The sequence below is a fragment of the Bos grunniens genome, chromosome 25, assembly GCF_055505025.1.
Source record: "Bos grunniens cultivar Pamir isolate PY7600 chromosome 25, Bosgru_T2T1.0, whole genome shotgun sequence".
NCBI lineage: Eukaryota > Metazoa > Chordata > Mammalia > Artiodactyla > Bovidae > Bos > Bos grunniens.
This window is the reverse complement of record NC_141189.1, coordinates 9,220,119-9,233,875: the sequence shown is the minus strand read 5'-3', so window position 1 is coordinate 9,233,875 and position 13,757 is coordinate 9,220,119. Positions and strand designations below refer to the sequence as shown.

The 13,757-nt window shown below is 54.8% G+C and overlaps 1 protein-coding gene across 2 annotated transcripts; it reads right to left on the bottom strand.

Annotated features, from left to right (window-relative positions):
* Positions 1–4,404: 4,404 nt before the first annotated feature.
* On the bottom strand, positions 4,405–8,402 carry VPS37D (VPS37D subunit of ESCRT-I). 2 transcript variants are annotated; one of them, XM_086374547.1, is made up of 4 exons: positions 8,154–8,402; positions 6,662–6,833; positions 6,109–6,191; positions 4,405–6,022 (listed from the first exon to the last, which is right to left on the bottom strand). In XM_086374547.1, exons 1-4 carry the CDS (start codon positions 8,289–8,291, stop codon positions 6,017–6,019), a joined length of 399 nt encoding a protein of 132 aa, XP_086230673.1. In that variant the 5' UTR covers positions 8,292–8,402; the 3' UTR covers positions 4,405–6,016. The 2 variants fall into 2 exon arrangements, with proteins under 2 accessions (XP_086230673.1, XP_086230672.1); XM_086374546.1 differs by having other exon boundaries at positions 4,405–5,501.
* Between the last annotated feature and the right edge of the window lie 5,355 nt (positions 8,403–13,757).

Sequence of the window (13,757 nt, the reverse complement as noted above, 5' to 3'; positions counted from 1 at the left end):
GAGGGGTCCAGCTTGCTCCAGGCTGCGCTCATTGGGGTGGGTGGGGGTGTAGTTCAGTACCAGGCCCAGTGAGAAGCATGCACAGATCCTGAATGGAGAGACGTGAACGAGAAGACAGGAATCAAAGGTGTGTATGTCTAGGCAGTTGTGATACTGCCTTTGGGCTTAATCAGGACTTTATTCCTCCTGAGCCAAACTTTTCCCCTCCATTGTCCTTTTTTTTTTTAATTGCTGGGTGAAAAGATCCTTTACACTTCACAGTGCTAAAGGAGTAAGATTTCTTGCTTCCTTCTGAAGTTCTGGCATTTCTTTCTCTGGGTGCACCTTACCCTCTGTAATGGTTCAGCCAAGATAAAGAAGAATAGCCTATCTTAGGCCAGCGAGTTGCCCGTTGGTCATCACTGACCATGTGTATATCTCCATCCCTTATAGCCACAGCCTGAAGCTGAGACACCAAGGGTGGAGCCCAAGTGAGTGGCCACCACACCCACTTTTGGGAAAATGGCGAGGAGGAGGGGTCTTGTCTCGGGCCTTTGGGCTTCCTGGAAGGTCATCAGGTCCCATGAAGAGAGGCTGAGAAGGGAAGCCGGTAAGTGGCAGGGTTACTTCAGTTCTCTGAGTTCAGCACTCTCTCATGGCCTTTGCCCCGTCCGTTCCTCTGCCCTGTGATGAATGTGGTCACATTATCACCTGCCTCTGAGCAGGACTGTAGAAGGCCCGCCTCACCTGCCTTCAGCGGCCTGGCTCTCAGCCAGCCTCTGGAGCCCTGGTGGCCATGGGGTTTGAGCAAAGCAGCCGAGGATCCGTCTGTTGGTTTTAGGATGATAGCAAGACCTGAGTCTGGGCCTCATAAACTTGTGTATGCGGGGGTGCTCAGTGCTCTCATCCCCCAGAGGCGCCGCTTCCCCGTCTGTTGTAAGATTATAGTATCAATGGATCTAGCCATCTTACCAGTGTCTCTTAAGGCTGTCTCAACCTGGGGCCTGGGCGCTACTATTGAGGGAGGTCAGCCCTCCCATTCGGCCTTTGTCCCTTCAGCATTCACACCCTTGGTCCTGGGAGGGGCTGCCGCTAGACCAAAGAAGGCCTGTTTTAGGAGAACCAAGGACTGACCCAGATTCGTGGTTCACAGGCCACAGCCAACCTGCACGTAGTGTTTGGCTGTGGCTAGCACGGTGTCTTAACTTTAGCAAACATTAAGAACTTGGGAGACTGCATAAAAATCTAGCTTTCTGACTTCGCTCCAAAAAATGAGAAAATGCCGCCATTAAGCTTCCTCCCATACCCGCATGACCGCGTGGGAAGAGCTGTCAGGTCTGCCTTGTAGACAAAGTCCTTCCTCCCCAGGCTGCTGCACTCTGACCAGCAAAGGGATGTGTCAGAAGCCATAATGCACACACTTGAAACCATTTCGCTGTTAGTAAAGAAATCTCTCTCTGTATCCCATGTCTATAAAGAGGGAAAATAGACAGACAAAAGGGGTCTCACATTTCCAGGAAAATAGGGGCGGATGTGCTTTGTGGAAATGGTGCTGCTGGGCACTGTGACCTTCCTGGCCCCTCCAGGCATTTGAGGTCGCAGATCCCCAGATAACCTCCTGTGTCGTTGTAAGAGCTCACACTTTGGGAGGCAGAGTGTAAATCTTACTTTCTGTGGAACAGGAAGAATCTCTCGAGAGGCCTGTGGCAGGGGCAGGGTCCCAGACAAAGCCAGAGGTCCCTTGGTACAATAATGCCATTCCTGCACTTGGTCTTTCATGTAAAATCCTTGTATAAATTGGGATAAACCCTCAGCTAGTCCTACTTGGTCTCTCTGAAACCACTGGATTCTCTCTAGCCTTGGAGGTCAAGGGCAGTTTCTTAGCCATGGCTTTGCAGTGACCACACGATTCAGGGGTAGAGATTTGAGCTCACTGTGGTTCAGGCCTGCTTAGCTCAGTGAGCCTTGATTCGCGCGCACACAGACACGAAGTTACGTGTAGTGTTTCATATTTGGAAGATGAAGCAGGAGACTTAAGAAAGGACACAGAAGCTAGTGATTTCCAAGCAAGGAGATGCACATAACAGACTTCTGAGGGGCAGGAACACGTGTTTATCAAAAAGGGGTGGGAGTTTTGTTACTGGGGCGATCTGGGGGGTTTGGTTTGTAAACGCACCAGTGGTCTGTAATAGAACTTTTCTCATGGGCCCCTTGATGTAGCCCCTCAAGTTTATTCTCTCTCACAGAGGATGATAGCCAAGAACATTCCCTGGTACCCCAGAACCTAGACAGTTACAGAAGTGATCTGGCAGGAGAGCCCAGACTGCTTGGAACTTTCCAGAACATTCCATTTTCCTTCAAGCAGAGAGGCTAATAAAGCTTATTAACCATCCAACTCTAAGCCTTTCCTGTGGCCCAGAACTAGGGCCAGGCACTCTGGCGGCATCTGTACCCACCTCCCTCAGGTCTTTGGTCTTTTTCATGCTGGAGCTGAATCCTGAGGGGCGTCACTCCCTGTGCCCTCTAAAACTGAGCTCTTTGGGGAAGGGGAGGGGTGTGGAAGCCCTTTTGAGGGCCCCCACCTGGGTCCCATGGTAACGCTCTTCCTTTCTGGTCCCGCCCTTGCCTGGTCATTTCTTCCTCTGACCTGCCTCGGGGAGGGGAGGCTGAACCAGACTGTGGACATTAGCCTCTGCCCAGCTCACAGTAGTGGAGGTAGGCTCCGGCATCCCCATCCTTAGCCCTTCTTCCTGTGGTTACAAACCTGGAAAAACACCCTGGAAGCAGGGACCAGGAATGGGAGGCCAGGGTGAGAGGGGCCCAGCTTGCACCAGGCCCTGCTGAGAATGCAGAAGTTCTTCCAAGGCTGCTCAGTCTTCTGTCTGCTGTCTCAGGCAGGCACTAGGTGTCATCTTGGCGTCCCTCACCTCCAGCAGCTCAAGTGCTAGCAGGGAGGAGCAGGAGCGCCGAGGCCGCCGTGGGGTGGAGCCTCTTGAGCGGGCACTGGCAGTGCTTTGCCCCCGCTGGGAGGGATCTGACTGGACTTGACGGGCTGTCAGAAGCTCAAATGGGCCAGTCCCTCTTAACTATTGCCTACGTTTCTAAAGATCCCATCAGAGGAATTCCCTGGCAGTCCAGTGGTTAGGACTGTACACTTCCACTGCTGGGCACCTGGTTTCAGTCCATGGTCAGGGAACTAAGATTCCAGGAGCTGCACCGTGTAGCCAAGGGAAAAAAAACCCAAAAACAAAATTATTAAAAAACAAGATCCCATCAAGCAGTCACTCAGGTGCTGCTCAGACAGCTTTAGGAACGGGGACCACCTACCTCTAGTAGCAGCCATGGCTCTAGAGCCTCATCCTGAGCCAAAATCTGGCTCCCTGTGGTCTCCACCCACTGGTCTTGACTCTGACCTCTGGCTCTATGTGAAGCAGCCCTTTAGACTCAAAGGGCAGCCATCACCTACCTGTATGCCAAACAGATCCCTCAACTGTTCCTCAGGGGACTCAGTCCCAGTCCTTTTTTTCTCTTTATTGTTACTCCAAAGGCGGGCTTCCCAGGTGGCTCAGGGGTAAAGAATCTGCCTGTAAGGCAGGAGACCTGGGTTCAATCCTGAGTCGGGAAGATTCCCTGGAGGAGGGCATGGCAACCCACTCCAGTATTCTTGCCTGGAGAATCCCATGGACAGAGATGCCTATCGGGCTACAGTCCATGGGGTTGCAAAGGTCAGGCACAACTGTGCAACTAACACTCACTGTATCAAAGGTGCTGCTGCTGTGGGGTTCCCTTAGAGTTTAAAACTTCAGTAAGAAGTAGTGCCAACCCAGCACTCGCCTCGGTCTAGATGGTTACTTCCCTACTAACGTGGACCGAGGTCACAGTAGCTTCTACAGCACTCTGACTCCTCTCACTGAGAGGATCTTCCTTGACTCCCTGCCAAACTTCGTCTCATCAAACTTGACCTAAGCGGATCCAAGACATGCTCCTACTCTCCCGTCGTCTTGTCCCACCGTCATCAGCCAAGCTGAAGACAGACAGCCTCAGCCTTCGGGGAGCCCCTCCATCACCCAGTGGGCGCGGTCATTTGACAGGCCAGAGAAGGAGCAGGGCCATCCTGATGGGGCCTACAGGGCACCGAGGAGAGGAGGGTGCACAGCGGTGTGGCCCTTGAGAACTGGGACGCAGCGTGTGCTTCTGTCCAGCAGGGCTGGGAAGTGCAGAGCTAGGAAAAGACTCTCTGGGGTTGGCAATCAGAGAAGGTTTCATGAAAGAGGCGGAAACAGTGCTGGACCCGAAGGACAGCTGGGCTTTGCATGCGCAGAGAGGAAAGGAGGGCCTCTCAAGAGTAGGCAGCTCAGGACCTGAGATGAGGCTGCAGTAGCTGAGAGGCCGGGTGAGGGGTCAGAGAGGAGTCGGGCAGCATGGTCATCTTCATCATCACATTTATTGACGGCCCCTGGGAGGCGGGGCTGGGGACAGAACATACAAAGACAAGGACCTGCCCTCAAAAAGGTTCCATTCTAAGGAGACGGGACAGAAAAATACAGAATGGTCTTTCCAGGGGATGGCCCACTCTCACCCCTGCAGGTCAGAAGCCCCTGGCCTACCTCGCCCCATGGTCTGGAGCCTGAGTGGGGCAGGTAGTGGTAGCCCCATGGCCATGGTGTCCCTGCCCCTGCCACTGGGGCCTGACCCCCTGGCTCCTAGGTGGTGGACCCCAGCACTGGGGGAAAGGTAGGCTCAGGACATGATGGAAAACACTCCGGTCAGCCGTGGCATTGTGCGAGCCCAGCGGAGGGGCAGGGGCGCTAGGGCCCCCTAGGCAGGGCCCCTTGAAGGAGGCGGGCAACTTCCCAGGCCCCTTCGAGTCAAGTTCTTGCACTGGGGCTGGCCCATCACCCGGGAGGCCCCAGCCGGGGAGAAAAAAAAGGCAGAGGTTCCTCAGCGCCAGAGGCATCAGACCCTGCCCACCCCACCCCCAGCCCTCTCTCTGGGCATCTCCCAGTGGACCCTCCTCCCCAGCTCAGCCTCCAGGGCCAGGGCCTGCCTAGGGCCAGGGGGAGGGGCCTGCCCCTCCCCCCACCCAGGCAGTGGGGGAGGAGGAGGAGCCACGCATCAAGTTTGTCTGGGCCCCCCATGGGGGGGCCATACCCTGGATCCTACCGGTGGGGGGGCTCTGGCTGCGAGGGCCGAGGGCTCAGCAGAGGGGCTGGGCCCAGGGGGCACCCGGGGGAGCCCTTCAGTGGGGGCACTGGGCGGGAGTCCAAGGGGGGCAGGCTCCGGGGCACTGCCGGTGGCCCCCGGGCGGCCCCGGTGGGCAGGACTGCGGCAGCGGGGAAGGATTTGGGGGGCTCCGCGGCAGCCGTAGGGGCTGGCTGGCCAGACCGCTCCCGGCGCCGCAGCAGCTCCTGCAGCTTCTCCGCTTGGGTGCGCCTCAGGTGGGCCAGGGCCCGGCCTCTTTGGAAGGCGGGCAGGAAAGCCTCCAGGCTCTGCTCTCCCAGCAGCAGCTGCTCCATCTGCTCCTGGGACAGGAGGGATGGGACAGTTTAGGAGGACCATGACCGAAGACTCAGGGCTGGTCCTCTCTCCCCCATCCTGAATCCCTTCCAATGGACCCCACCGCCCCGGTCTGGGATGGGGCACTGAGTTCCAGCCTCGCCTGCCCCTTGCTGAGTGACTGTGGACCAAGTCCTCTCCTCTCAAGCCTTGATCACGATCACCAGACCTGCCGGGGCAGGGACGAGGGGGTCCAGGGATGGGGACACATGTGAAGGGGACGGGTGTCCATCTCCTCCAGGCCAGGGCCCTCCACCTCCACCCCTCCACACCCTGAGCACTGTGCTCCCTCCCACTGTTCTGGGACGACTGACTGCCCCGGCTCCTCTGTAGCCCCAGCCTAAGCTGCCGGAGATGGTCACAGGAAGCCGGGGGAAAGTCACAGGTGGGGACGGTGGGCCTTGTGTCCAGGGCGGACAGCAATTCAGCAGGCCCTCCTGGGGGCCAGGCACTCAGGGCAGGCTTCCTGGAAGAGGGGCTCTCACGCCTGCAATGTAAGAATCAAGGGGAGGGGACGATGATAGGTTGGGTTCCCCCTCCGGGTCCCCAGGCCCAGCTGCCCCCTCCTCTCACCTCAGCCTCCTGCTCAGCTTCTTCCAGCTCAGCCTGCAGCCAGCCCAGCGCGCAGTGGGGGCTCCAGCGGTGCATGCTCTCCTCTGAGGGCCGCAGAGGGACGCAGTGAATAGCCCCTGCCCTCAGGGCCTGTCACCCTGGACAGACAGGCCGGAGCCCCAGGGCCCACTGCTGACTCTCTCCCTGACCCGTGTGTGCCTCTACGCTTCCCCTCCCCTCTCTGGGGCCTCAGTTTCCTCACCTGGACAACGCCCCACAGCATCAGTTTGTGTGCCCCCCACACCCCGTCCTGGTGCGAAAGAGGAAGCAGAGGCTGTCTCCTAGAGCACCCCAGGCCCTTGGGCAGCGGGTCCCCTCTTCTCCCAGGGACCCATTCTGGTCTCTCCAACCCAGCTATACTCACCAACTGCTCACTTTCCCAACTTGGGAATTTCCCAGGAGTAGCACCCCTGCAAGCTTGCCGAGGTGTGCCCAAGTTCCCAACCTTCAGAGCCTGGCAATTCCCAGGCACCCCCCACCCCCACCCCGGGCAGTTCTCCCCGCCATCCCTCACCCAGTCGCTGCAGCTTGTCTGCACAGCTCTCGGCCACCTCCCGGAGCTCCTGGTACTTGATGGCCAGGGCAGTGCGGCCCATCTCTAGGCGGGGACGTAACGCCAGATTCTCCTTGGCTAGCGCGTAGTTGGAAGCCAGGCACGCCTCGCGCTCCAGCTGCAGGCCTTGGAACTGCCGGCGGGGAAGAGCCCAGAGGCCCATTCAGGGACTCTCCCCACAGCCGCCGACCGCCCCCCCCACCCAGGCGGCAGTGCCCACAGGCCAAGCCAAAGGCGCCCCAACCTCAGGATGGCGAGCCAACAGGTGGAGGCGCTGGGAGAGCCCAGACCCCACTTTGCCTCGGTTTCCTAGTCCACAAAGTGAGCTAAAAACGTCTCCCTTATAGGGTTGTTGGGAGACTGAAGTGAGGAAAACTACGAAGGTCTCTACAAATGTTAGTTAATTTTTAATTTTTCAATTAATATGTCTGCTCAGGTCCCCGAGGAGCCCCCCTCCCTCCTCTGTCCCATTTTCCATGCATGGGCAGCTTCCCTCTCATTCCAGGCCTTTGTCTGCTTCCTCTTCAGGTGTTTGCTCCGAAAACACTCCCCATCCCCTGCTCTGACTCTCCAGAGTGAGGTGTTCACCCTGTCCCTGTCTGGCACCCCCTCACACACACACACCCCTCCTCGCACTCCTCGTCTGCCCTCCAGTGGAATCCCCACACCCCAAGGAATACACACCCCCTTTTCCTCCCCGATCCGCTAGCACCTGCTCCCAGCTCTCCTTCTCTTGCAGAAAGCAGACCCCTTTCTTTCCTGGCCCTGGAGAAGGCTTTTTCCTTCTGTTACTAGGCGGGCCAAGCCTCCCCTCCCTGCCCCTGGAGAACGCACTACCCTCCATCTGTCCCCTATAGGATGCACATGGCCCTCCCGCCTGCCTCCCTCCAATGTACACTTTCCCTTTCCGCCCCCCACAGACAACCAGCCCGGGCCTATCTCCTGTGAAATATACAACTTTCTCTCATGGTGGCCTATGGAACACACACCTCAGCTTTCAGTACCCCTCCCCAACGGAAAACACAAAGCCCCTTCTTCCACCCCCGGCATACGGACACCCTCCCAACGGTGCCCCCAGGTGTCAAACAGGCCCCTAGTTCTCCCTATTGAAGGCGCCTCCCCTTTCTGGCCCTACAGAACGTGGGTGTGCGAGCCAGGGCCCCCCACAACACAGCCGCCCCCCGGAACACACCTCCCTGGAGCATCCGCCGTAGGACACGCCTCGCGGCCATCCCTGGGGTGCACGGGCGCCTCCCTGGGTCTCCGGCGCGCCCCACCCGCCCCAGGCCAGCTCCGGGCGCCCCCTCCCCCGGGGGCGGCTCCGCCGGGCCCACTCGTACGTGCCAGGCTCCGGCGGCCCCGCGGCCCGGCCAGCGCGGCCCTTCGGTCGGTCGGCAGGTCCGACAGGCCGCGGCCCGTCCCCCGCGCCCCCCGCCCGCGCCCCCCGTGCTACCTTCCTGCTGAGCCGCACGATCCGGTCCAGCTTGGGCTCATCCTGAAGCAGATCCCGGAGCTGCCCGGTGCTGAGGATCCCAAAGCGCCCCGGGCTGCCGGGCTCCGGCCCCGCCCGCGCCGCCCGGGCCCGGTACATGCCGCCCGCCCGCGCCCCCAGCTCGGCTGCTGGCTCGGCCCGCTCGGCCCGCTCCGCCCCGGCTCCGCTCCGCTCCGGCTCCGGCTCCGGGATCCGGCTCGGGCTCGATCTCCGGCGGCGCGCGGCGCTCCGCCGCCAGAGGGCGCCCCGCCCGCTCTTAAAGGGGCCGCGGCGTGGAGGCTGGGGGTGGGGCGCGGAGGGGGCGGGCCGCACCCCTTCCCACCCCGGTGGCGGCGCGCCTCCCGCACCCGCGGATATCCTGGCAACCCATCATCCTTCCGCCGTCTGGATCTCTAGGGCCGCCTCTCTCCGCTCCCCTTCTCTCGGCCTTCAGTCACCACGCCTCCAGGCACGGACTCTCCTACCCCAGGCGTTTACAGGTTGCAAGGCTGTTTCACATTTACCCCTTGAATTCGAACGATTTTCTGAATTTGGCCAGGCTCCAGAAGCTCCTGACCTGCTGATGACTTGGATAAGTCATTCACCTCCCCCAGCCTCAGTTTTCCCTTCTACAAAATGGGGCGATGATACACAAAGTGAGGAAAAGAGGCAGTGAATGTTGAGTTCCTTGGTTTAGTCGCTAAGTCATGTCGGACTCATTGGCGAAGCCATGGACTGTAGCCCGCCAGGCTCTTCTGTCCATGGGATTTCTCAGGCAAGAATACTGGAGTGGGTTGCCATTCCCTTCTCCAAGGGATCTTCCCAACCCAGGGATCAAACCCTCGCCTCTTGCTTTGGCAGGTGGATTCTTGACCACTGAGCCACCAGGGAAGCCTGTAGAGTCTCTTACCTGTAGTTAAATGAATACCTGATATGAATTACTGTTATTTCAGAGATGAGGATACAGATTCTCAGAGATGATGTCACCTACCCAAAATCACGTTCTAGGTGAAAGACAGACAATCTCAGTTCTTCTGTATATGCAGGTCCTCAATCCAGCTAGAGGACAGAGGGTGTGCTGGAGATGTCTGAGAAAGAGACAGAACTGATGGAATGGGGCAGGACAAGCTTGCTGATGCATTGTGAAGGCAACGCTTTGCCCACATTTTTCAAAACATTTATTTTTATTTATTTGGCTGTGTTGGTTCTTACTTGCCACATGTGGGATCTTTTTTTGTTGCGTCATGTGGGAGCTAGTTCCCCAACCAGGGATTGAGCCTAAACCCCCTGCATTGGGAGTGCAGAGTCTTAGCCACTGGACCACCAGGGAAGTCCCCTTCCTCCACATTTTTATGGTAACTGAAATTTGGTTTTCCTTCTCCAGACTCAGTTGGAACATCACCACCTCCAGGAAACCCTCTTTACCTCCCCAGGCGGCGTTGTGTGCCCCACAGTCCCTGCTGTCCCTCCATCAGGATCCTGGATATTATCAAGAGCCCTGCCACAGGTCCCAGTTTATGAGCTCCTTGGTTCTGCTGTGTCTCCTCCAGACCCACTATTTCCGCCGTTCTTCCAGGGGCCTCCTAGACATTCCCTCCTGTCTGGCCCACCTTTGGCCCCCCTCCTCCAATCTTTCTTCACTCTAAGAGGCCTTGGTGAGATCTGATGGGAGCTCTTCCCTCAGCTTGTCCCTCTTCATCACCAACCCCTCTTTATTCTACACCCACCCCAATGCCTTTCCTTCCCTCTCGCCTCCAGGAAGAGAAACCTCCCCTCATTCCAAAGTTAACGAAGTACCCTTGCTATGGGTCTCACCTTCACCTTGCCTCCTCTGAGAGCCTTCCCCCCTACTGTGGTTAGTTATGTCTCTCTCTCTCTTTTAAAAAAAATTATTTATTTACTTATTTAGTTGGCTGCATCAGGTCTTAGTTGCAACAGGCAGAATCTTTGTTGCCACATGAACCGTCTTTCATTGCAGTGCAAAGACTCTAGTTGTTGCATGAAGGCTCAGTAGTTGGGGCGCCCTGGACCCAGGATCCGACCTGTGTACCCTGCATAGCAGAACGGATTCTTTTTTTAGTTAATATGTTTACAAAATATTTATTAAGCTTCGCTGGTCTTAGATGTGGCACGCAGGATGTGCAATCTTTCAGTTGCGGTATGCGAACTCTTAGTCATGGCATGTGGGGTCCAAGTTTCCTGGCCAGGGATCGAAGCCCAGGCCCCCTGCATTGGGAGTGTGAAGTCTAAGCCACTGGATCACCAAGGAAGTTCATATGTCTCTCTTTCTCTGTCTCTTTCATGTTTAATTTCTGCCTTTAGACTGATACGTCCCTTTCACCCCCACCCAGTATTTTAAAAAGTACCCGATTATGAACTGAGTGTGTGCTCAGTCATGTCCAACTCTGTGCGACCCCATGGACTGTAGTCTGCCAGGCTCCTCTGTCCATGGGATTTCCCAGGCAAGAATACTGGAGTGGGTTGCCATTTCCCTCTGTATGAACTGAGTACCCCGCCCCCCAGTTGGTATTTTGAAATCCTAGCCTCCAATGTGATGATATTTGGAGGTGGGGTTTTGGGAGGTAAGTAGATGAGGTCATGAAAGTGGGTTCCCATGATGGGATTAGTGTCCTTCTAAGAAGAGGAAAAGAGACCAAAGTTTTTTCTCTCTCCACCATATGGGGTCACAGTTAGAAGGCCACCATCCACGAATCAGGAAAAGAACCCTTACCAGAAGCCAAATCTGCTGGCACCTTAATCTCGGGCTTCCCAGCCTCCAGAATTATGAGATAGGCATCTTTTGTTTAAGCCACCCAGTGTGTGGTGTTTTGTTGTGACAGTCCAAGCCAACCAACATGCCATCTACACCCTGCACTCCGTGCATTCGTTTCCTCATCAGCATGTGTGTGCGCTCAGCTGTGTCCAACCCTTTGCAACCCCATGAATTGTATCCCGCCAAGCTCCTCTGTCCATGGAATTCTCCAGGCAAGAATACTGGAGTGGGTTGCTACTTCCTACTCCAGGGGATCTTTCCCATCTAGGGACCGAAGCCATGCCTCCTGCATTGGCAGGTGGATTCTTTACCACTGAGCCACCTGGGAAGCCCCCATTTCCTTATACCTCCCCTTATTCCTTGACTGACTCTGACTTCACCCCACCACCACTTCAAGGACCCTGCTCTAGCCAAGGTCACAGACCGCTTCTGAGTTCCAGAGCCCTTCTTTCTCACATTCAACACCATCGACCACCATCTCTTTCCTGAGCATATAGCAGTCAGAATCCAGACATTTCACAAGTGTCAAGTTGGCAAAAATTAAAAAGTCAGGTAATATCAAGTGTTGGTGAGGTTGGGGAGTGACAGGAATGCTTACATGCTGCTAGTGGGAGAGAGAATCAGTTCACTGGAGAGCAATTTGACAAACTCGTAAAGAACATTCAATGTGCAGTGGACAGAGTAATAGACCCCAAAGTTGGCCACGTACTCATCCCTGAGACCTGTGGATATGTCACCTTCCATGGTGAAAAGAACTTTGCAGCTGTGATTAAATCAACGATCTTGTGATGCAGAGAGTATGCTGGATCACCCAGGTGCGCCCATTGTAGTCACAGGGGTTCTTAGAAGGGAGAGGCAGGAGGGTCAGAATCAGAGAAGACACAACAATAAAATTGGAGTGCTGGAGTCAGTGAGAAACTTGAAGGCAGTACGTTGCTGGCTTTGAAGACGGAGAAAGAAGCCACAATCAAGCAGCCTCTAGAAACTGGAAAACGCAAGGAAGTGGGTTCTCCCCGAGACATGCTAGAGGGGGTGCGCCCCTGCCAGTATCCTAACTTCAGTCCAGGGACATCTATCACAGACTCCTGACATCCAGAACTGTAAGAGATTCTGTCTGTGTTGTTGGGTCCAGCGGCTGGGACTCTGTGCTCCCAATGCAGGGGACTTGGGTTCAATCCCTGGTCAAGGAACTATATCCCACATGCCACAACTAAGAGTTCACATGCCGCAACTTACTTCCTGCATGCCGAGACGAAGATTCGAGATCGCACATTCTGCAGCTAAGACCCAGGGCAGCCAAACAAATAATGAATAAATAAATTATCTGTGTTGTTTGGCAATTTGTTATAGTAGCAATAAGCAGCTAATACAGACTTCTTGGAACATTCACTGCCTTGGACTGGAAGACAAGAACAGGAATGTTTGCAGTGACTCTACTTGTAATAACAAGAAACTAGAAACAGCCCAAATGTCCAGGGCAACAGAAGACTTCATACTACACACAGAAATGGGCACGTTGCAGCTACACATGTCAATCTGGCTAAATCTCACAAACAATACCTCAAATAAAGGCAGCAGTCTCAGAAGAGTACACTCAGTATAATAATGTTTATGTAAAATTTAGAAACATGCAGAGCCATACTTCATATTGCTTGGAGATATGTACAAAGTACGGGAACAATAAATAACCAAATTCAGCAGTGTGGCAGTCTGGCAGAGGATGGAATTGAGAAGGCAACAGAGGGGACTTCAATGGCATTAAGAGATAGTTCAGGGATTTCCCTGGCAGTCCAGTGGTTAAGACTCCATTCTGCCAATGCAGGCGGTATGGGTTCAACCCCTGGTAGGGAACTAAGATCCCAAAAGATTTTTTTTTAAATTAGAATTAAAGAGATAGTTCAGTTTCTTAGGCTGAGTGTAGGTACACACAGGTGAATACTTTGGGATAAGTGCTGCGCTCAATATGGCAGCAAATCTGTAAAACGCAGCAGTGGCCACAGGACTGGAAAGGTCAGTTTTCATTCCAATCCCAAAGAAAGGCAATGCCAAAGAATGCTCAAATGACCGCACACTTGCACTCATCTCACACGCTAGTAAAGTAATGCTCAAAATTCTCCAAGCCAGGCTTCAGCAATATGTGAACTGTGAACTTCCTGATGTTCAAGCTGGTTTTAGAAAAGGCAGAGGAACCAGAGATCAAATTGCCAACATCCGCTGGATCATGGAAAAAGCAAGAGACTTCCAGAAAAACATCTATTTCTGCTTTATTGACTATGCCAAAGCCTTTGACTGTGTGGATCACAATAAAGTGTGGAAAATTCTGAAAGAGATGGGAATACCAGACCACCTGACCTGCCTCTTGAGAAATCTGTATGCAGGTCAGGAAGCAACAGTTAGAACTGGACATGGAACAACAGACTGGTTCCAAATAGGAAAAGGAGTACGTCAAGGCTGTATATTGTCACCCTGCTTATTTAACTTCTATGCAGAGTACATCATGAGAAACGCTGGGCTGGAAGAAGCACAAGCTGGAATCAAGATTGCCAGGAGAAATGTCAATAACCTCAGATATGCAGATGACACCACCCTTATGGCAGAAAGTGAAGAGGAACTAAAAAGCCTCTTGATGAAAGTGAAAGTGGAGAGTGAAAGAGTTGGCTTAAAGCTCAACATTCAGAAAACGAAGATCATGGCATCCTGTCCCATCACTTCATGGGAAATAGATGGGGAAACAGTGGAAACAGTGTCAGACTTTTTTTGGGGGGCTCCAAAATCACTGCAAATGGTGACTGCAGCCATGAAATTAAAAGACG

Coding starts and splice junctions, on each gene's coding strand:
- VPS37D (XM_086374546.1), bottom strand. CDS start 8,291: ATGTACCGGGCCCGGGCGGCGCGGGCGGGGCCGGAGCCCGGCAGCCCG. Junction 6,834..8,153: donor TCGTGCGGCTCAGCAGGAAG/GTAGCACGGGGG, acceptor CCCCGCCGGCAG/TTCCAAGGCCTGCAGCTGGA. Junction 5,502..6,108: donor AAGCTGAGCAGGAGGCTGAG/GTGAGAGGAGGG, acceptor CTCCTGTCCCAG/GAGCAGATGGAGCAGCTGCT.